Source organism: Ursus americanus, chromosome 19 (genome assembly GCF_024610735.1).
Source record: "Ursus americanus isolate L20-20 chromosome 19, mUrsAme1.1.p, whole genome shotgun sequence".
NCBI classification, from domain to species: Eukaryota; Metazoa; Chordata; class Mammalia; order Carnivora; family Ursidae; genus Ursus; species Ursus americanus.
This window is the reverse complement of record NC_142145.1, coordinates 26,822,285-26,846,597: the sequence shown is the minus strand read 5'-3', so window position 1 is coordinate 26,846,597 and position 24,313 is coordinate 26,822,285. Positions and strand designations below refer to the sequence as shown.

Below are 24,313 nucleotides of genomic sequence, written 5' to 3'. Positions count from 1 at the left end.
CATTTGAAAAGATATTTGTTAGCTTCCGAGCAATCTGGGGAGGAGGGACAAGGAGTGGATGGAGGTAAAGAGGAAACAAGATCAACCAAGAGTGGGTAACTGTTGAAGCTGGATGATGAGCACACAGGGATCCATTACCCTAGTCTCTCTTTTATAAAGATTTGAAAGATTCTATTAATAAAAAAGTTGTTTTTTTTTTTTAAGATTTTATTTATTTATTTGACAGAGACAGCCAGCGAGAGAGGGAACACAAGCAGGGGGAGTGGGAGAGAAAGAAGCAGGCTCCTAGTGGAGGAACCTAATGTGGGGCTCGATCCCGGAACGCCGGGATCACGCCCTGAGCGGAAGGCAGACGCTTAACGACTGCGCCACCCAGGCACCCCCATAATAAAAAAGTTTTTTAAATACTGTTTACAAAAAGTCTATAGCATCACTGTTTGAATAACATACCCATGGGTGCAAATTAAGGTAAATCTTGGTTCACTCAACAGAGTTTGCTTTAAGGGAGAATGATCAGAAGAGCAATCCATTTTATAATGTCTAGAACAGTGCTATCCAGCGGAAATATAATGCAAGCCACAGATGTAATTTTAATTTTTCTAATAGCCACATTTTTAAGAGTTAAATGAAACAAGTAAAATTATGTTTAATAATATATTTCATTTAATCCAATATATCCAATACATTAGCAACACGTAATCATTACACAAAACTATTGAGACATGTTACAAAGAGTACTTTGTTCACACAAAGTCTTGGAAACCCAGCGAGGAGTTTACACTTACAGCACATCTCAATTTGGACTAGCCATCTTTCAAGGACTCTACAGTTATATGTACCTAGTGGTTACTATATTGCACAACACAGATCTACAATATACATACTAGTATTTCTCAGGTTCCTGCACTGCTCCAATGAGAGGCAAAACAAAATGTGAAAGAATAATAGAAAAAATAAATTTTAAAGAAATCTTTCCTTTGTGTGTGTGTGCACTCACATAAATTTTCATGAGGACTTGTTAATATAGGTCTTGAATATTCTGAATTAAATAGTAAAACAGTAATTTTAAAGATGGAAAAATCCTACTTTACCCGGTGAGAATCTGAAAGAAAGGGCGAAATAATGGTTCTAGAACAATGAGTATAACAATGAGATTTGTCCAGAAAACAACTATCCCTGCTAGTTAAAATAATGGTATAGCATGTATCTGTCCACCAAAAATCAAAGTGTGGCTATCATGAAAGACCCAGGGACATTAAAAAGTTACAAGGGAATATTACCAAAAACTCTATGCCGAAAAATTCAACTAGTTAGATGAAATGGGAAAATGCCTTTAAAAACATAACTTACCAAAACTAAGGAAAAATAAAAATCTGAACAACCTTATATTTATTTTAAAAATGCAAACTGTTATCAAAGGGTTTTCTACAAAGAAACTCTAGGGCCAGATGATTTCATTGGTAAACTCCACCAAGGAGTCAAGTTAGAATTAATAACAATCTTAAAAAACTCTTTTAAAAAAATAGAAGAGGAAGGAATGCTTCTTAACTCAAATGATAAGGACAACATAACCCTAAAATCAGAACCTAACAAAGATATAACAATAAAACTATAGATGATCAATACCTCTCGTGAATATACACGTAAAAATCCTCAACAAAAAATATTATCAAACTGAATCTATCAACATATATCAAGACTAATACACCATGATCAAGTGGCTTTTATTCCAGTGAACAATAATGGTTCAACATTTGAAAACTAGAACAGTTTAGAGCCCACAGACCATTCCCAGGCTCTGGGGCTACATCTGATTCCTGATTATCCCAAGATGACAACAAAAATATTCAAAGCTATCCTATTCATCTAAAGGCACAGAGGCTTTGAACAAATTCCTCCAAAAATGTCAGCAAGTTCATAGAGCACAAAAGAACTACAGGTATAAACAGAGAATGGACGCATATTTTAGAAGATGTGCTCTAAAAACCTTATGGTCCCAATTTTTACAGTTAAGTTAAACATTATCTCTGGGCACAGTTTACTACTTGAAGTATTATGACCGAATTTAAAATGTAAGTGTAGCCAAAACCAGAAAAACACTTAAGAGAATATGGTGATGGGCTCAATCAAATGGAAAGAATCTCATGACCCCCTCCATGTATATTTCTTTGGGACTCATTCCATTAGATAATCACTCAAAACTGAGCAAACAAAAACATGCTCCTGTATATGGCATATAAAAGGCCTTTCATCTCAATATGATCACATCACAGTGGGATACAATGCTTTTCTTAAAAATTACCACTGCCACATGGAAAACAGTATGGTGGTGCCTCAGAAAATGAAAAATAGAATTATCCTATGTTCCAGCAATTCTACTTCTGGGTATATCCCCAAAAGAATCGAAAGCACGGTCTCAAAGAGACAGATGTATACTCGTGTTCATAGCAGCATCATTTACAGCAGCCAAAAGGAAGAAGCAATCCGAGTGCCCATCAACAGATGAACAGATAAACAAAATGTGGTCTATACATATAATAGAATATTATTCTGGCTTAAGAAGGAAGGAAATTCTGACACGTGCTATGACATGCATACACATTGACAATATGTTAAATGAAGTAAGCCAATCACAAAATGATAAATACTGGATGGTTTCACTTATATGAGGTACCTAGAGCAGTCAAACTCATAGAGAGAGAAAGGAGAATGTTGGTTGCCAGGGCTGGAAGGTGGAGGATGGAGGGAATGGGGACTTACTGTTTAATCGGTACCGAGTTCCAGTTTTGCAAGATGAAGAATTCTATAGATGGATGATGGTGATGGTAGGCAGCAAAACAATGTGAATATACTTATGTCACTGAACTTAAAAAGGGTTAAAATGGAATATTTTATGTTGTGTATAATTTACCGCCATTAAATTTTTTAATGTAAAAAAAAAAGTACCATGTACTCTTCCAAGCAAAGCATGATATATCATTTATCCTTCATTTAGAAAAAACATGTCTCATGAACCAATCTTTCACAGGAATTAGCCCACTCTTGAATGTGATGAAGCAATGACAGTTATCAGTCAGCTATCCTACAGGGATAATGCAGTGACATTAGACAGAAGGGCCCTTTGCAAATACCATACAGAAAAGTACTTTAAATGTTCCTCTTCAGGTTATTATGCATGACTACCTGCCATTAGAAAAACTCACACATTATAGCCTTCTTATAGATGATGAAGAAAATCTTCATTAAGTGTATGTTTTTAAAAACAGTGTATCCATACGATGGAATATTATTTGGCCATTAAAAGGTGTAAAGTGCTGACTCATGCTACAACATGGATGAACCTGAGAACACTTCGCTAAGTAAAAGAAGCCAGTCACAGACCACATAGTTCATGACTCCATTTATACAAAATGTCCCGAAGAGTCAAATCTATAGAGACAGAAGGTAGACTAGTGATGGCTTAGGGTCACAGGGGTTGGAGGGACAGAGTGTAATAGCTAAAGAGTTTGTGGTTTCCTTCTGAGGTGATGAAAATGTTCTAAAATTGAAAGTGGTGATGGCTACACAACTCTGTGAATATACTAAAAACCACTGACTTACATGCTTTAAATAGATGAACTGTATGGCATGTGAATTATATCACAATACAGCTGTTTTTAACACTGATAAAGACTACAAAAGGGATTGTGACAAATGACAGAAATAAACTGTATTTGTCTTGTTCAACTTAAATGACCACTCTTAATTTTGCTTTTGGCTGATGTAAATAAATAGGGCCTTCTTTCTTAATCAGGGTTGTTTTCTTCCAAGTATAAAATATAAAAATTATGAGAGTCAAACAAACTTTGAAATGCAAACTGTTATTAACTATAGGCTACAATTAAAAGAAAAACCTGTTATTGAGGGAGGTGGGCAAGTCGCTTGGAGGAGATTAAAGAGAAACAATCACAACTTTTTGTCCGAAGCCGCTAACCCCAAGCAGGTCTGGTAAACGGCAGAGCCTGGGACACAGTACGTGCTCTCTTCAGCCGGCTGCGCCCATGACTCTGTCATCCCCAACAACCTGACTATTTTTCTCATTGCTCCATGAATGCAGGATTTAACAGATCAAAAAAAGCAAAACAAAATCAGTGTTCTTACCATTCCCACCTGGTCAATGGTGTCTTGAACTCGATCCAAAAGGATAGAAATGATCTCAGGGTGAACAGCTGTAATGGCCCCTAAGAGCTCTCGACCAACCTTTGAAAAAGTCTCTCTGGTGGACAGGGTGACATAAGATACCTAAAAATGGGAGGAGGTGGAGATGGCACTTTCAGTCAATTACCAGTCAAAACACAGTTCCATAATTCATTTAGGATGTTTTCAAGTAAAGGAGAAAGAATCTCACACTGAGCCTTGGATCGCACCATGTTCAAAAAGATAGACCTTTGGAGGGCAAACTGTCTACCCTGAGCCTAGGAGTCAGAAGAGGCAGGGAAGCAACTATGTAACAATGACTTCAAGTACCCCAAGCAGGAAGTATGTCCCAAAGTCTGTCTGTAACTATAAAATAGTCCCTTTGGTGTAAAAACTTCTTTAAATATGAGAAAATTGCTAAAATGATGAAAATCAGAATGCATTTCACAGAAATCCCTATTTTCTCCTACAAAATAAGATCCCCAACAACAAGAGCTTCTAAAATAGCAATGTTCACCAACTCCTCTTAAACAACATATTCCAAAGTACAGGCTGCACTCCACTGATGCCAATGGCAAGCAGGTTTTTTAAAATACACAAGAGAAGAGAACAGAAAAATAACAGAATAGAATAGAAAAAGGTGAGAGTGCATCTCTGTAAGATTAAGTATTGCTTCAATTTCACACAGTTATACACACACACACACAAGCAGCATCAGAATATAACACACAATATAATTTTTACTCTGAGTACTAACCAAAACCCTTGAAACATTCAAGAGCACAATTTTACTTTCACAAAAGACTGAGAATGCCACTTACCGTGTATGAAAACAGCCCTTCCCCCACCCCCTGCAACAGTCTCATACCATGATGACAGTCTGGAATTCCAGATCGATTTAGGCCTTAACTTCATGCATTAAGTACAAAATACAAATACAGGAATAGCCTAGTATCTGATCCTGGAAAAGGACTTTAGATCATCCAGTTCTATCATTCTCAAACTGGAGTACTAGCGAGAAGGTAATAAACTCAGATAATCTTCCTCAAACATAACTTTAAGTTTACTTGAATAGTTTGGAAGAAATATTTTCTAATGAAGATAAACAGATAAATGATAATCTAAGTGGAAAATATGCATCTTTTTTTTTAATTAAAGCATCTTTTTAAGATTTTATTTATTTGACAGAGAGAGAGAGAGAGACAGCCAGCGAGAGAGGGAACACAGGCAGGGGAGTGGGAGAGGAAGAAGCAGGCTCCCAGCGGAGGAGCCCGATGCAGGGCTCGATCCCAGAACGCCGGGATCACGCCCTGAGCCAAAGGCAGACGCTTAACGACTGCGCCACCCAGGCGCCCCTAAAGCATCTTTTTAAATATATGGGTTATGTCTCTAGACACTCAGGGTCCAGAGTCTGCTGTCTTCCTCCCTTAGGGATGGCTCAGTGAAAAGGTGAAGAAGCCAAGGATCTCATCCCAGCCTGTCATTTTATAGCTGAGGAAGCTGAGCCCAGAGTGGTGGGGCACCTTTTCAGCTGTGAGATGGGCAACTGCTAGCAGTTAAAACAAACCCAGGTCTTCTACTTGAGCACCAGTATCCTTTCCACCATCTCATTTAAACTGGCTTGGAAGGGATGCCTGGGTGGCTCAGTCAGACAGGCATCTGACTCTTGATTTTGGCTCAAGTCATGATCTCAGGGTTGTGGGATCGAGCCCCATGTCAGGCTCCATGCTCACTGGGGAGTCTACTTGAGATTCTCTCTCCCTCACCCTCTGCCTCTCCCCCTGCTTGCATAATCAATCAATAAAATCTTTTTAAAAATAAATAAATAAACTGGCTCAGAGGCAGGCCTCTGTGTTATTGGCACTGTTGTGGGGAAAAGGGGTAACAGACAGTGTTAAAACCCAAGTGTCAGGCTATGTCATCAGATTGTCTATTCCTCACCAAAACTCATGCATCAAATGTCAAGAGACAGTAGGGGGAAATGGAATGAGTATGATCCATATTTTCAATACTCCTTATAGCTAAATGATATTCCTTTGATTTTCTATCTCCTTTCCTGAGTGTGGACAGTACAAGTTCATCATATTTTTTTTGTAAAGCAATCCCAAAAGAATCAACGCATGGACAATCCCCAAGAAAACATTTTTTAGCTGATTTCTAAAACTTAATATTCTAACCTCATATATCTCCAGAACAATAATTTTTATGAAGTCTTCATCCACATTGGTTCTTCTGGCCTGAGCCATCTGAGCAAATGTAGTCAGAAGGCAAATCTCTTCCGAGCTGTTCATGGAAGAAAGACACTTCTCAAAGTTCACAAAGTGTTCTGGGTCTGCAAGTTCAGGGCAAGAAAATTAAAATAGGGAAAGAATGAAGATGTATCACTTTAATCACTCTTCCAGAGAGAAAGAAGATATAAAATTAAAAGACATTAAAAAATATTTAAGAGTCTTTGTTCCAGAATGGATTTCTATAGGCTTCAGGAAAAAGGCCAGACGAAATTCCAACTCTACATATAATGTAGCCTCAGAGCTGCCACTTAACATTTCCAATTCTCAGTTTCTCCACCTGCCTTAAAAGGTTGTTGAAGATTAAATGACACTAGTAACTAGTGATGGGTTTTGTCACCAGGTGAGACACCTTCAAAGACACACTTGAAACAACTTGGTAACTGTCAGCCAAATGAATGAGGACAACCTTACTAATGAAAACTGCTCCGACTAGCAAAGCACTCAGCACAAACACAGCATTCAATCCAAACAAGAGATTTTCTTATAAATGAAAATCTGGGGCAAGAATTAGTTACAACCATGACTGCGGCACTGCTAAAGGTAATAAACAGTATACAGTGTGTTGGTTCTACCAACATCTTGGAGGATGCAGTGTAATGTAATACTTTACATTCTGTTACTAGGGGACACTACTGACAAACAGCTTTGGGATCTGTGACAGAAAACTAAATGTCACAAAGGCAAAGATACAGAGGAAAAGATTTTTAAAAATCTGTTTAAAAATTATTCCCCTGATGGAATTTTCACAGAAAGAAGGCAATAATCCTACACTTCTTTCCATGTGTTTACACATTTGAGAAATCAAAGCTAGTCCATCAAGTGTCCTGTATTTTCAAAATAACTCCATGGGGGCATTTACAACCCAATTTTCATTTCCCATCCCCAAGTTGGGATCATAACAAGTTACTACCCAGAGCATTTTAAGAATAATGAAAACCAGAATTATCATTCTAATATGTCAAAACAATAAAGCAATTTTTGAATTTCAAAATTATTATATATGAGTACACAGAGTAAAATATTCTCTTAGTCCTTCTAAAAATAAAAGGAATAAAGCCAAGAAGAGCAAAGGCACACAGGGAAGGAAAGCTCTATGCTGCATACTTTGGCCAGGCTGTACCTTGGAGCTGCTTCTTGCACTCAGCAGGAGGGAGAGTGACGCAGAGCTCCTCCAGATTCCCACTCTCCACCTGGTGCATGAGGTAGAAGAGCTTCCAGAGCATCTGAACCGACAGCGTCCCAAAGGGCATTTCCGACATAAACAGCCAAATGCCAAGTCTGCATGTTTTAAAGAGTAGGAATAATTTCATGTATCAGTCAACTTCACCACACTGAGAAAGCAGGCAGACCTGCTTTGGTAGAAAAAAAAGTCCTAAAATCACAACACAGCAATTTTTCTAACATGCTTTGGCCATCAACACCTCAAGGATGGGTAACAATAATATCAGCAGTCCCACAGCACTTAGTCCGTGCCAGGCACTGTTCTTATCACCCCACCATATATCCCATCTCATTCGATCCTCACTAAAACCAATGCAAGCATTATTACTGATACTACCCCCAATTTACACATAAGGCCACTAAGGCAGAGCAGTGTTTTGAACCAAAGATCTTTTTAAGGCCTGAGTGACAGAGAGGTGCTTAGATATGGATGAATGTGTCTGAGCCTATGTGCAGGTACAAGTGTGCACACAGACACACGTGCAATGAGTGGGAGGAGAATCAAAAACCCTCCGGGGACTCCCTACTCATCACTGAATGAAATTCACACTCCACAGCCCCACGTTCAAAGGCTTCCACCATGCAGCTCAGACCCATGTTTCTCACCAGAGCCCTCGCTGCATTCAGAGTATGAGACCATTCCTGGACAAGCCTGGCGAGAACCTCGTACCTCCAAACGGCCATCTCTCCACTTGTGAAGCCCTCCTCTGATTTCCTCCTCAGCACTATTTCAGAACTCCATCTATACCTGACTTTGGCGATATCATACCCTTTACCAGTGGTTCTCACACTGGAGTGGGCAGAAAAATCACAGGGAGACTATTCCAGGGGGGAGGAATGAGTAAAGGACAGGCGGGGCTAGGTAGGGAGAGATAGATGGGGGCTATGTGATCAGGCTCACGGAAATCCCAAAAACGTGGAGGTGTGGGGAAACCAGAGATAAGGGAACAAACCGGACCACCCTGCCCTAGGCCTGTAGGGTAGGGTGTCTTTTTTATGATAATCACCTGTGACAACAAAGAATAACCAGATCCTAAAAATGAAGTAAGCCATTGAAGGTGTTATCACAGTCCTTGCTCAACGGTGATATCAACAGAGATGTTAAAAGGATTTAAGTTCCTTGGTTAGCTTTCTATGAAAGACCAACCCTAAAGGTCCTCAGTGGCAACCTGGTCAGGACCCCTCTCACTCTCAAGAGTTTTTTCTGTATCTTCACTTAATAAACGTCTATTGGTTTACTCCCCAAAACAAACAAGCAAGCAAACAAAAAAACCCATGGGAGACTTTGTGGAAAATGCAGATTCCAAGGCCTGCCTACAGAGATCCTGATTTTGTAGGTCAGAGCTTGGGCCCAAGAATTTGCAGGTTCTAGTCATCCCAGGTGACTCAGACTCAAGTGCTCCTTAAACCACACAGGGAGAAATGCCTCAAGTTGCTGTAAATTTACGTACACATACAAACCACAACAATTTGAAAGCAGAAACCAGGTTTTGCTCATCTTTGAAGAAACCACAACGTAACCTAGAGTTTTATATTTTAATTATCCAGTATCTTGAAAAGAATCAGCACTCAGTAAATGCTCATTAAAATTTGGTTATGTGAATTTTATCTCAAAAAAATCTTTAAAAAAAAACAGGGAGGCACTCAAAACTGTTGCTGTATGTTGGGAAAACCTACAAACTGACCGATTACAAACAAACAAAGCTTATTAAGAGAAAAAGAAATTAAACAGTACATGCCTGACCCCCATCTGTGGGCCATCATGCTGCTCGTGGCCCAAACCACTACTGACCTAGATTCTGAAAAGCAATAGCTAGACTCCTGAGCAAAGGTTGAAGAGACTGTTAAGTTCAGTTGGGCCAAGCTTCTGTCTTATTAAATAATTATCCTAACACCTCACATAGGACCTGACACTCTTGCATAACTTATCCCAAAACAATGAGAGGAAATTACAGAGGCCTTAAAAGTAATGTCACAGGACTGTGCATTTCAGGCCACGAAATTCCCCATATGGCAGATATGTAGTAAGTCTGGCTTAGGTTTTTCCTGTCTTTTGGTTTCATTTTGCTTTAGGTTGAGGGATAACCACTGTCAGAAATTTCTATTGGAGGGGAACCTGGGTGGCTCAGTCGTTAAGCGTCTGCCTTAGGCTCAGGGCGTGATCCCAGGGTTCTGGGATCAAGCCCCACATCAGGCTCCTCCACTGGGAGCCTGCTTCTTCCTCTCCCACTCCCCCTGCTTGTGTTCCCTCTCTTGCTGGCTGTCTCTCTGTCGAATAAATAAATAAATAATCTTAAAAAAAAAAAAAAGGAAAGAAAGAAAGAAAGAAAGAAAGAAAGAAAGAAAGAAAGAAAGAAAGAAAGAAAGAAAAAGAAAGAAAAAAAGATAGATTTCTATTGGAGTGCCAAATAAATTTAAATGTCATGGCTTTAAACATCTGATTCTCATGTAATTTCTCTCCTAAAATAAGTTATACTCAAGAATAACAGTTCTCAATATTTTAAAGTTTAAAATGATTTTCACCTTTGTGAATTACATGTATTTTGCTACAGGACAGTTCCCAGCTCAGACTCTAGGAGCTGGTAACTACGGTGAGAGCTTTTCATCTCAGCTAAGTGGCCACAAGACGAGTGACAGATCAGAGACGGAAGACTGTTCTGCAGGGTTCCGCACAGGATCTGGTGCACATCATGAGACCACCGAATTTACACACACAGTAACGAGCAAACAAAATAGTGTAACGAGTAGAAATAAATTTCTAAGCCCAAGTTCTATTTATCTTAGACTCATGCTTTCTGAGTGCCTAAAAGTGCTTAAGACTTAGTCAAAGGAGTTCTGATTGTTCTCTAAGAGAGCAGTTATTCTATTCTTCATCTGAAACCACAAAAGAACCACCACCACTTACATCTAAAAAGTCCTCCATGATTTAAAAAGTATTTCCATAGATTACTGCACTTCATCCAGGGAACATATCCACGAGGTCAATGAACAGGTAGAATCATTCTCCGTTTTATAAATGAGAAAGTGAGAAGACAAAGACTAGGTGACTTGCCCAAGGTGACAGTAAACAGCAGGCAAGACTCAAAGCCACTACACAACACACAATAAATATGGGCTGAAGCTAAGAGACCCATGGCAAGAGGGAGCAGAGACAACTCAGAAGAAGGCAAAGGTGGGGAAAAGCTGGCAGTTCATGAGTGGGCTGGAGGCCAGCAAATGTCTCCTAGTGGAGGGCACCATGCTCGGCAGAACTTGGTCCTACACGTGGCCAGATGCTCAGGGAAGACAGTGCAGGAGCCGCCACTGTGCCCCTGCCTCCGCCTCAAGTGTATCCTAGGCTATAAGCAGCAACAAAGGCAACGTGATCGGAAGACAGCATTTACACAGCCAAGACGGGGGACTAGGACGCACGAGAATCCTCACAGTAAGACAACCTGAACAATAAAATGGGCAGATTATTTGTACGGTGCACTGAGCACCTACTCTGCCTCTCTCAGGCACTGAGGTGGGAAACAGAATTCACAGCTCGTTCAAGGCTACCCCGAAAGTTCAGGGACGGCAAAACTGAGAATTCGGAATCGGGTTATTTTAAGATCGAAAGAATCCTTAAACAGCGCATTTCAGTCACCACTACAGATGAGGAAACTAAAGACAACGAATTTGCCCAAGATAAGAAACAGATGAAATACACTTAGACATTATTATAAGAGATCTACTGTGGTCGATGACTTTCACACCAATCTTCCTCACTAGCCAGGGAGCCATTTCCCAGCAATTATCATACATCTTACCTTTTGGCTTTCAGCACATGTAGGACAGCTCTCAAAAACAGCTCATCAAATTCAACCTGTAGTTTCTCCACGGAGTAGGGCTGCTGTGCCAGAGCCACACCTCGGCTGTGCCCCACAAACTGTGCCCAATGGTCGCTCACATAACCAAGGGTCATCCTGAGCAGGAGGAAAGGCAAGATGGCACTTTTCATTAATGCGCTCAATCCTGGCACCTTTATATGACATTTGAAGCATTAATTTATTCAATATATTTATGGAACACCTACTATCTTCTAGGCGCTAAAGAGAATTCAGTGGGGGGACAAACCCTACCCTTATGCGGCTTACATTTAGTGGAGGGCAAACAGACACTAAAGAAAAGTGAAAAGTATAATGTGTCATACGGTCATAAGTGATGATGAGGAAAATAAGTAGGAGAGGGCACTAAAGTTTCTCTGGAGTTGGCCAGAGTAAGGGAGCTGGATGGGAGCAGGAAAGGCCTCACTGAAGAGGGACGTGCAAGTAAAGACCAGAAGAAATCACAGGGATATCAAAGGGAAGAGCATCCAGGTAGAAGGAACAACCAGTGTGAAGGCTCCAAGGTGTGTTCAGATTGTTGGAGGAGCAGCAAGGCAGCCGGCATGTGAAAGCAACGTGAGTGAGAGGGAGACTGGCTGGAGAGGAAATCAGGAAAGTGACAGGAAACCAGACCGTGAAGACCAGGCCACTGTGAACCCTTTGGCTTTTACTCTGAATGAGACTGGGACCAGAGGAGTGACATAAGCTGTTGACTCACCATTTACAGGGAACACTGGCTGTTGTGAGAATCAGCAGAGGGGAGAAGAAGGGCAAAAGCAGGAAGAGAAGTCAGGAGATTATTACAATTATAATTAGGGAGAAATATCTGAGAATGAACTACGGTGGTAGCAGTGACAGTGGGGAGAAGCAGCTGGTTTCTGGAAACGGCATGTTTCATCAGTTCAAAAGACACACATCTTTCACACTGTAATCCCTGCAACGGGAATGTGTATCAAGTTGATAACATGCCATATTTTTGTAGCATTTTTTCTTAGAGGCACGCAAAATGCATCTTCAGAATTGGTGGCATCTTAGAGTTGATGACAGACAGTGTTTTGAAGGTGGAGAGGACAGAATTGGCTGGTAGACTGGATGTGGGATGTAAAAAGTCAGGGATGACACCAAGTATTCTGGCCCAAGCAACCAGAAGAATAAAGTTGCCACTTACTGAAAGCGGGAAGGCCAAGGAGGAGTGGCTTGGGAGGTGGGACAAGGGAGGGCCAACGGCTGTATCAACTACAATGTTCATGAGTCATCCAGGTGAAGGTGCTGAGTTGGCAGCTGGGCTTACAAGCTAAAGAGAGAGTCATGCGCTGGAAATAGAACTCTGAGAATCGTAACAGTATTTCAATGATACTGAAAGACATGAGAATGGATGAAATCCCAAGAGCAAGTTTCAATGGAGAGAAGAGGTCCAGAAACCGAGTCCTGAGACTCCAACATCAAGAAGTTTGGGAGTGAGGATGAAAACAACCAAGGAAGCATAAAATGAGCAGCCAGGGAAACGGGAGGAAAAACCAGGAGAATGTGGGATCATGGAAACCAAGCAAAGAAAATGTTTTAAGGAGAAAGTGAGCAACTCTGAGAAAGCTATGTAAACTATGAGAGAGATGTGAAGGAGGAGGAAGCCTCAGAACTGGCCGCTGGATCAGGAGAACAAAGTTCATTAGCAACCTTCATTCTTAAGAGCTGTCCGGGGAGTGCGGAGGGGGGGTGACTGTGGAGAGTTCAAGCAAGAATGGAGGAAAAAACCTGGAACCAGTAGATGACCTGAAGAAAAGGACCTTGTAGAAAATTGTTCTACAAATGGAAGGTGTGAGAAGAATCTGTGATAGATACAAAGAAAAATAAAGATGGAAGACAAAGAAAGAATAATCATAACACACTACAATAATCAGCTATAAGTATTTACACAGAAGTATTATAAAGAGTGACTACTGACCTTAAAGCAGTAATAACAATGCCTTTCCTACAGAGTTAATGGGAGAATAAAATGAGAAGGTATATTCCTGGCACTCAATCCTACATCACATAGACGAGCACAAGGACAGGTTTTACCTTATTTACGGAGCAGAATCAGAAATGAATGTCCGGACTTCTGATAATAAGTAAATGGGCTTTTAGATTTAAAGACATTACTCTCCAAGTCACCAGCCATCCTTCCTCCCACCATCTAGTTTTTATCAGCCTCTACTAAAGGTTTTCTCAAGACCTTAAAAGTCACCCCCCAGCCTTGCAGGGCATCCTTTAATCATTTACCTGGCTTTACAAAGCACATGGATACATATCAAAAATAAATTAATTACAATCAATTTTGTTTTGGAAACATAACTGAGGAAGGGGAGAAGTTTTAGAGGCTTTTTGTGGAAGGAAGGGAGGTTGGAAGAAATAACAGCATATTGATGTGCTGAGGGAATGACAGTAAAGACAGAAAAATTAGTGACTCAGAAAAGAGGGTACAAAATTAATTCAATAAAGAGCAGTACATGTTCTCAAAATTTATTCATGCTTAAATTTATTTCCATCAAATAAATGATAATGCTTCCCCTAGTTCAAAACAGTGGCCACTGACAGAAGTCTTTGCAACTTTCTTTAAGTGGTATTTAACAGAAAATCAGAATAAGAAAAAATAAGAGAAGTAACAGGGAAACAATGACACGAGAGAGCTATTGCCAATCTTCTACACTACGTTCAAAAGGGAATGCTGTAAAAAGATCCAGACATCCCGAAGAATGTAACACCTCAATTTCAACAAGGGACTAATGTAATTCATTCATAATTTCCCAAGCCACTCATTCCACCCCCTCCCCATTTTAGGTCCTACATGGCTACCAAAGCACAGGCAAAAGTGAGGAGGTAGAAGAAAACAGGGAGCAAGGAAAAGGAGAGAGGCTTCAATAAGGCTCCATTTTCCTTGACCGAGCTGAGCTTCTCTGGCCAAGTTCAACCCAGCAACTGCTTAGAGGACCCGGACTCCAAGGACAATTATCTAGCAAGCCAGTTAAATTTGAGATAATTAACCAAATATTCTGACTGGAAGCATTTATAGAATTCCCATCTGCTAGATGGTGAAAAAAAATTTCTTACTTTTATGATAAATCATGAAAGAGGTCGTGTATGAAACTACACGGACATGAATGTCCATCATGCCAATTTCACAGTATGTATGTCTGACCCAGGCAAAGGCAAATAGAAACAGATGTCCCAACAGCAGTATTACCTGATCATATAACCAATCCGCTTCACAAACTGCCTGTAGCGTGCCCTATTAAAGGTCTCTAATCCCACAGCCAGAAGCTCCACCAGTGAGTTTGCAAAGGCAAAAATTTTCATCATCTCTTGAGGTCTTGTTGTTTCAGGTAAATAATCACCTAGAAGTTAATCGGAGAAAATGAAGAAATTATAATTACTACGAAAACACACTGAAGAACACGGGTGTAAACACCTCACTGAAGAAACAAAGCCAAGGCAGAGAAAGCTTAACAATCCCCATGCTCAGGCTCCTCTGTCACCATGAAATGGGGAACCTGAGACAAAGTGCAAAATGAAAACAATATATTCAAGCTGGGCGGTGTGGGGGTGCCTGGGTGGCTCAGTTGGTTAAGCATCTGCCCTCGGCTTGGGTCATGGTCTCGGGGTCCTGGGATCGAGCCCCACCTGGGCTCCCTGCTCAGCAGGGAGTCTGCTTCTCCTTCTCCCTCTCTCTCTGCCCCTCCCCGCCCCTGGTCATGCTCTCTCTCTCTCTCAAATAAATAAATAAAATCTTAAAAAAAGAAAAGCTGGGTCATGTGCAAGCTAGCTGACCTTTCTGCATTTTAGCACTAGGTGGGAAATTATAATCACAAGAGAAAGGAAGGAAATCTCACTGAGATCTGATGCAACCATGTCTGCACCATATGGCCAGGCACCAGGGAACCTGAATCAGGAACCTGCCCGAGATGGAAGGCTGGAGGCTGAGTTCCTGTGTTGAGCTTGCCACTATCCCAAATAACACATGACAAAAGAAATCAGTCTACCTTTTGCTTTAAACCCAAGAAGATGTTGAAAGAGTTCATGGAACGGAAACTGGGATAAAAGGATAACCAAATCATCTTCATTAAGGAGAAGCCAACTGGTCTCGGGGTCTTCATCCTAAGGGAAAAGATGCAAAATGGTATCAGCTGATTTGATGAGAGCATACCATGGTCTAGAGTTACAAGAGCTAAATTATCACAGACACAAGTGATACATCACAGTCCATGTGTCTTTATGGACTTCTCCTCCTACTATCAGTTCTGTAGATGGACTGGATATAAATCCCCTGAAATTGCGAGACAATTTTATGTGCATCTGGGTCATATCCATTCTTCCGTGGTTGAAATTCTCTCAAAGAAATGTCCATCCCAAAGAAGATTTAAATAAAAAAAATTCCTCTAGAGTGGGGAACCTTAGCTCAGCGCTTTGACAACATGAATTAAAGAACCACATACTCAGTCGAAGTTATTTTAGCTACAAGTCTCTTGCCCCAAAATCAAGGCCTACTGTAGTATTCAACTGTCTCGTGGAGAGGTAATTTGCATTTGCTACAGATAACCGAAGCTCTGTTGTCAACTGGTGCCGCTAAAGCAGGTGAGAGTAACAGGCCATACATAGAGATTATATGGGGGAAACCGTCAGGGGTTTTTGTTTAATACTGAGCACTAAAGTCATCTGAGAAATCAAGCTGTCAGCGTCCTAAAATACACTACGTTCAAAAGGGAATGCTGTAAAAAGATCCAGACATCCTGAAGAATATAACACCTCAATTTCAACAAGGGACTAATGTAATTCATTCATAATTTCCCAAGCCACTCATTCCACCCCCTCCCCATTTTAGGTCCTAAATGGCTACCAAACAAGCCTCAGAAACTCTACTTAAAGCGGTAGCTCTCAACTCTGGCTGTACATTAGAACCGCCACGGAGGCTTTTGCACGTCAGATGTCTGGGTGGGGCCTGAGCAAGATGTGCAAGCTGCCGGGGTGGCTCTAAAATACGGCCAGCATCAAGGAGCCGCTAACGTGGACAGTCCAGAGCGCCTTCCTCTCCACGGCCTTTTCGGAGTCAACAGCACTCTCAACGTTCTCATCTACTCCCCAAGCTCTTGAATTCACTCAACAGTCAGTGAGTGCTAGCCAGGAGCCAGGCACCACTGCAGGGTCCCCAACCATCATCTGCCTCTGGGAGTAAATGCAGGAAACCTACCAGAGAAAAGACCTCTCTCTCAGGGTAGAATACTCTTGGGGGGGAGAAAACCTATTCCATCATAATCTTTAGAAGACCAACTTGCACCAGCTCCTGAGAAGCTCTCTTCAGGGTGACTGCTGCGTCTCTAGCAGAGATGTGTGAAGAGTAAAATGAGTGTGAAGGGGGCCCCCCCGTTTCTGAATGAGCACTTGGGTAAATACACAGACATGATCCCCACAGCTGCCAGGGCTGTGGTTCTGAGAACTGTCTGCGGCAAACTGTCAACTTCTTTTAAAAAGAAGGAATCTTAGTCAATCTGGTCCCTGGCCACCCTGGACAGCACATCAAATCAGGATGTGGACCATAAAAAAGCACTAGGACAGATAACTAGCTGGAGGAAAAATTCCTTGCAGACACACTAATCCTGTGTACAGCAGAAAGAAAAATCAACAAGCACTATCTTGAGAAATTGGATTTTGATCATTCAATTCTCAACACAAATACAGAACCATCTTCTACCTTGCCAACGAGAAGACCTGGATAAGAAGTATTCGTAAGAGTTAAAGGAAGACCTTGGTAAGCTCCAGCTCTTTATCATACAGACTCACGTTACCTGTTGGTGGGATCTCAAGCCCAGGAACTTGTTACTTCATAAAAGAAAATCCTAATATAAAATTTACACCGTATGAAAATATTCCCAGGTTCCAAATTCTCCCAGCTGCACAGGAAGCTATCCTACACTAAGGCGACAACACAGCACACTGGCTCAGAGCACAGGTTCTCGACGCTCCACCAGAGACCTTCCGATCTAGGAAGAATCCTTCCCCGCCTGCACCTCGGTTTTCTCACACCAGTGTCTGCGCCTCATGGGGCTGTGGGCAGAAGTCAATGAGAGACGATGTGACAGTGCGGCAGGTGAGAGGAGCTCGACAATGACTAATCAAAATGACGCAGACACAACAAGTTACCTCTTCTCCTCCTTCATCGACTAGCGTCCACGTCCCCGACGCAGGCCCCGAGGAGGGTGGCTTCAGCTCGCTGGGCTTCATGTGGCACAGGAACTCCGCCCGGTTTCTAAAGGACAAGGGAGATCGCCCCAATCACATAAACGTAGAAAGCCCACATGCATGCACTCTGGATCTTCTACTCAACCCTGCAGAAGAGTCAGCCAGCCACCCAATCTTCAAATGGTTTAAATTAGCACACAAGAAATGAGAATGGGCGAGAACTCAAGGCGGCTAAGATCTCACTAACTTTGGTGTGCAGACCTCGACGATTCTGCATTGATAGTGACTAGTCACTGCAGAGAAGTGGTTATGCTGACACGGCTCCCGCACGCCGTGGGACCTCGATACGTACGGGCTGCTGTGGGACCTCACCTCCAGCCGGGCTTACAAACTGCTGCCAGTGCATGACTTGAGGAACAGGCTTTACTGAATATAAAAGGATAATCTGTGGGTAACTTGGAAGCTTGTTTAGGGTAAAAGAGTACTTCTAAATGCAAAACCATTTTTAAGTCAAAATCCTATCTACCATGTGCTGGAGAAGCCAGGCAGAGAGAGAGAACTGGAGAAAATTCCTGCCGGCCAGACTTCACAAGGTGTTGGCTAGACCTGATGAGCAGGTGTAACCAGAGAAGTTTCTTCTCTTAGACTACAACATGGTTTTCAGTCCCCTGTTCCTTCCCCTCTGGCCTGACTGAAAAATTCATTCATTTCTTCCTGTTACGGGAACTTTCTCTCATGACTTCCAGTTCTGTAGGTCTAATGCTGCCCTTTTCACCCAAGGAGCTCTAATCCTGAAGCTCCAAATGTCCACTGGTATCTGTCACTTCTATGTGTCCACTTGTATGCTTCGATGACCTCAGACTTTAATCCTTATAAAACCACTCTCCTATCTGTCCTTTTGGTCTGTTAGGGTGCCAATGTCCTCACAGTCACTCATGCTGAGACGTCTACAGAGTTCTGTCGGAACCACTCCTTTCCCACCAGTTCCTTATTTAGTCAGCTACTTAATTTTTTTCTGGGAAGATAACCTTTAGGTTCCCCTCCTCCTCTTTCCCACCACCGTTATCCCAACTCAGGCTCCAAGGCAGACAGGCTTTCCAGGACCGAGAGCCAGTGGTAATAACACTGCTCAAAGTCACCTAGACAAAGACTGTGCCTTCTCCCCCCAGTGAAATGTCCTCTTGATGATGAGTTGGGATCCAGAGCCAGCAGAGCCAGAAGTCTGTAACTGTAATTCAATTAAGCAGAAGCACATCTTCTTCTGCCTTTAGTCAATCCTAACCTTCTTTGATATGACTTTTACCTTTATTCGAAAGCCCTCAACTGCTACAGGGCCAGACCATATCAAATCTGGATCCCATTGTCTTAATGTCAAAACCTTCTATAATCCAAGTCGCTGTAGTTATTCACTGTATGACCATCTCCCACGCAGTCCTTCACTCCGATCAAGCTGATCTCCTTCCTGTCCTCCGCACAGCCATCTATCTGTACCTGTACTCTGGGCCACTGCCTCTTCTCCCCACCAGAGTGCCCTGCCTGGTGCTTCTTACTGAGATCCGCCCCATTCTTGCAACCCAGCTCATGCACCTGGAACCTTCTCTCACAGCCCCACGTCCTCTCTTCAGCTTCTCCAGTGCTAGCGTGCTGATCGCAGCTTCCCAAGAGAGCACTCAGATCTCTGCGCTCTTTCCCCTCTCTACTACATGTCTTCTTCTAAGGAAAAGATGATCTTTCTTGCCTCTCCACACTACCTTTCACAATGACATATATGACAGGAGAGGCAAACCCACTGAAAAGGGGGACCCAAAAAAGCTTAATTGTTTATACATGTGCAGTTAATAAGGTCACCTGGGAACAAAGGGTACCCAACCTAAAGAAAACCCAAATATTAAATTCTGGGATGCGGACACTTCCCTTAGCAGTTCTTTGGATCTATGCAGTTTAGGACCAATCCTTTAGTAGAAAGAAGCATTTCAATTTCTACTTCATAAAGCTCTTCTGCACTTACTTGACAGGAGACATTAGCAGGGCAAGGGACTGCATAAAATGAAAGACCCCTGATGGGTTATTCAACACTTTGATCTGAAATCAGAAAAGGAAAAGGCATACTGTAGAAAACCAACAACCCAAGTAGCCATAATCTTAGTTCACCAGCATTGACAAAGGGAGCAGTTACGAAAACAAAGATGGAACTGGCTCGTAATCCACAAGAGTGAGCGCGCGGCTCTGGGTTACCTGGCAGTCCCGCTTCAGCTGGACTCAGAGCAGCGCGAGCTGAGCAGTTGACTTCGACTACTGTAACCATACAGGACGAAGCACAATACTGCTCTTTTAATCCAAAGACAAAACAAAACAAAAGAATCCTCCTTCTACCTAAAAAGATTCAGACTTCTCACCACCAGAAATACAAAAGAAAAGGTCCTGTAGAGAAGTTGAACCTCACAGGCACTTGGCTTCCAGCCATCTGAGCTGTGAGTAACAAAACAACCCAAAGGCAAGCAGCAGAGAGGGCAAACTGTGAACCATATAATCAGCACTGAAGGTCATTATATGAGAGCCGATCACACAGGCTCTGCTCTCATTAAAGAACTTTGAGATGCTCATGGTCTCTGTTTTGCCTATACCAACCGTCTGTGAGGTGGATTAATTTAGGAAGCAGTGTTGAATATTACAAAAAAAAAAAAGTCCCAGTGAGTCTTTTATAGAACTAAATACTACTGAATCTACCAAGCCAGACTACGGGGGAACTTTTAATTCTATCTTAATTTTATCAATTATGGGTGGCCCAAAGAAGTTTCAGCATAAAAACTCCTGTGAATATATAAATATATACTAGAATATTTTAAGAAATTTATTTTAAATATCAATATGTTTAAGTAGTTTTTTAAAGGAAAAAAAAGCAATTTCTTCAGGAAAAATGTTTAACAAAATCTCTCTCATCCCACTCAAAATCAGAAGACCATGATCATACCTGGATGAAAGGAACAGCCCATTTACTAACACCAGCTGGGCATCGAAGAATATGGTTTAAAAGGAAGAAGTGATCTCCAGGACAGCCAACTCTTTGTAACACTGACACCTGAACAGGGAAGGACATATAGTTTCACTATTTAATAAGAAGAAAAATGTACCTAGGAGTCTAGTAAATCACTTACCCAATGTTTAAACACATGAATCTTTCAGAAGAGTCACCAGAGATCTGTATATACGTATACATATATATATAGTACATACATAATATATAACCAAAGATATACTATTAACAGGTTAAGTTTCGACCACAGAGGCACACAGAGGCCTAAGAACCTATGAGCACTATGATAAAAATATCATAAGTACTTTCCCTACAAACCAGTTTTTATTACCTGGCAAAATACAACTTACGTTCCTGGCCACATGTGAAGAGATATAAGCCAAGTAGTTTAATCTAGTTTCAGTTTGTAAAAGATTCTCAAATTCAAGTAAGTACGCTTGGGACTTTACCACATATGTAAGAACTCTAATATGAACCTAAAAAAGTACCCAAGGTAGCCCCATTGAAAACACAACCACTAAACAAATAAGCCTCCTTCTCTAATACACTTAACATCTTTCTTAAATTTCCCAAATCCTGACACCAGCCTTTTTTCTCTCAAGTTTTTTAGGTATGACTGAATACAACACTAAACATAAGATGATAAAAATAGGGGCGCCTGGGTGGTGCAATCATTAAGTGTCTGCCTTCGGCTCAGGGCGTGATCCTGGCATTCTGGGATCGAGCCCCACATCAGGCTCCTCCGCTATGAGCCTGCTTCTTCCTCTCCCACTCCCCCTACCTGTGTTCCCTCTCTCGCTGGCTGTCTCTATCTCCGTCGAATAAATAAATAAAATCTTAAAAAAAAAATGATAAAAATAAGTGATATGGAAGGTTTTAGATCAGCTACCTATAGTATAAATACATATCCTGCCTTTAATTTAGCATGCTTCTCACATTTCCATTTCTTCCTAAACTGAAGGCCTGAGATTATTTAAAATGTACCAGAAAGAAAAATACATTGTGCTTAATGACACACTAGGTAAGTATAACTTATTCCCATGTGTCACGAACTAAGAAAATGTCACTAACACATTAAACGAATTAGCTTAAGAAGCTGTTGGAAAAAAAAAAAACTAGAAGGCATAATTCTTCAATTATTTGTTCCCTTACCAATTTCTGCAGCCAGAGAAGAATATCATCATGGAACTGAGTATCTTCATTAACCCTCCTGGTGAACATGAATAAGACACTGATGCACTCCTTTAGTTGACACAGGTCAGAGGGAAAGCTTTCTGTCTGTTTACAAGCTATAAATTAAAAAGAGGATTAAATGAGCTCCACATAAATGGTGTTTTGGAGAGCATTTTTAATGTCTCTACCAATAAGTAAATATATATATAAATAAACAAAATCTTTTCAAAATATTTAGTTGAGATAAAAATTCAAGGGGAAAAGTTGCATCAAAAATATCTGAATTTTGGGGTGCCTGGGTGGTTCAGTAGGTTGGGCATCTGCCTTCAGCTCCGGTCATGATCCCAGGGTCCTGGGACTGGGCCCCACATTGGGCTCTCTGCTCAGCGGGAGCCTGCTTCTCCCTCTCCCTCCTGCTCCCCCTTCTTGTACTCTGTCAAATAAATAAATAAAATCTTTAAAAAAAAACTGAATTTTGGGGTGCCTGGTGTGATGCTTGATCTTGGGATCCTGAGTTTGAGCCCAACATTGGGTGTAGAGATTACTTAATAAAACTTCTTTAAAAAATCTGAATTTCTACTAAATATGTAATCCAAAAAAGTATTTAACTTTGTGAAGTATTACAAAGTGAGGGAAAATTAACTTCATCAAAATCCATTTTTTATTTAAAGATCAGCAGATCTCTGATCTAATCCCAGCTCTTTGATTAGTTATGAAAACAATGAGGGGAAAGGATTTTTTTTTTTAAGAGAGAGAGAGAGAGGAGAGAGAATCTTAAGCAGGCTCCACACCCAATGCAGAGTCCAAAGTGGGGCTCAATCTCACGACCCTGAAATCATGACCTGGGCTGAAATCAAGAGCCGGACGCTTAACCAACTGAGTCACCCATACACCCAGGATTTTCTTTTTTACTTTAAATATTCCTAATATTTCCTCCAGAAGTAAAAATTGAATAGTTCAATTAACTATTTCATACTTAACACATCACACAATCAAAGCTAGTTTTTTAAAACCCAAATATGATGCAGAACATTATAGATCCTCTGATGAAAGTTATATAAAACAGCCCAACAAACTAGACAAGCAAAAAAAAGTACAAAAGATACATGATGAAAAAGTACACTGAGTATGTTTTACAATCAAAATGGATTTGAATTCTACTTGATAACAAGCACATAAATTAGGACTGAGGGACATTCATGATAAAAAGCAAGCTTTTTGGCTTCCCAGAGAAGCAGAGACTGACAGCCCCAGGGAAGGGAGACCTAGCACTGCTCCCAAGAAATGGTATTAAGGCAGATCTCAATCCTGCTTTGGGGAAGGCAAGGTAAAACAGCTAGCACAAATGTTCCCTTATAATACCAATTGGTACACAATCAATTCAACCAACTCCTCAATTCTTTCTTCATTGCAGACCACAGAAAGAGTGAGACTTTCAAGATTCACATACCTCGGCCTTGAATTGCTAAAGATCTCAGAAGAGCTGAACTACTGAGTAAGGCATAAATGTAAGACTCCACTTGCAACTTTGAGAGCACAGAGGTGTACGAATGCAGAGCGAGGGTCTGGTGGAGGTGCTCAGATTTGGCATCAAATAGCTTCTTTAGCTCCCCCAGTGCATTTTCATTCATCTCTACTCTTTGGTAGCGATGATAGCCTGAAACTTTCACTTGATCTGCACAGATACCCTAGCAGTGGACAAAAGGGTAAAACAGGAAACAAGTTAACTCTTTACACTTGAAATAATCAGGCTGCAGGCATACAATGTATTGGCTTCAGTACCACCTTCAAAGAGCTTATAAATCATAGTGAGGGGACAAGACTACCACCTAGGGAACAATAAATCAAATATATAATCAGGTGCCAAGAGGGATAATGCCAATCACAAAGCACCACAAGGTCAAAGTAAAAAGAAACCCTAAGAAGAAAATAATAGAACTTGTCCCTAAGACTCTCACAACTGATAACCTTACCTTCAGCTTTACAAACACGGAAGTTAATGTGATATCCCCACAACTTCAAGGGACTTCAAAATATCTCTGTACCTACCCTCATCATTCTCTGATTCTGCTCAAAAGAAACCCCCTCCTTCCCAATACTAACACCTCCAGCTGTGTTCTTGATTCTATCCTTCAGTGCTTTCAAATGTTCCCCTCTCCACAGACTCCTTTCGATCTACAAAGAGAGATACACAGGTCTCCCAATGAATGAGGGTCAGGGATGGGGGAAAGCACATGTTTCTCCTCGATATCTCCCCCAGCTTCCCTTCACTGCCAAACTTGGTAAGAGTGGCCTTCTCTTCTTTGCCGTCCTTCCAGGCCACTGGGAAATGGCTTCCCTAATGGTCACCTTGGCCTCTT

General features: G+C 41.3%; 1 protein-coding gene across 3 annotated transcripts in view; it reads right to left on the bottom strand.

The window, feature by feature from the left end:
• EPG5 (ectopic P-granules 5 autophagy tethering factor) overlaps positions 1-24,313 on the bottom strand; it is a 102,324-nt gene that overhangs the window by 65,280 nt on the left and 12,731 nt on the right. For 2 of the 3 annotated variants that reach the window (XM_045789985.2, XM_045789986.2), the window contains exons 3-13: positions 23,404-23,641; positions 21,933-22,069; positions 20,718-20,825; positions 19,755-19,828; positions 17,708-17,813; positions 15,553-15,667; positions 14,757-14,907; positions 11,480-11,635; positions 7,588-7,745; positions 6,354-6,508; positions 4,141-4,281 (exon numbers count right to left, since the gene is read on the bottom strand). In XM_045789985.2, coding sequence (XP_045645941.1) covers positions 4,141-4,281; positions 6,354-6,508; positions 7,588-7,745; positions 11,480-11,635; positions 14,757-14,907; positions 15,553-15,667; positions 17,708-17,813; positions 19,755-19,828; positions 20,718-20,825; positions 21,933-22,069; positions 23,404-23,641 — 1,539 coding nt within the window. The remainder of the gene's footprint in view (positions 1-4,140; positions 4,282-6,353; positions 6,509-7,587; positions 7,746-11,479; positions 11,636-14,756; positions 14,908-15,552; positions 15,668-17,707; positions 17,814-19,754; positions 19,829-20,717; positions 20,826-21,932; positions 22,070-23,403; positions 23,642-24,313) is intronic. The other variant, XM_087869850.1, reaches the window with a different exon arrangement.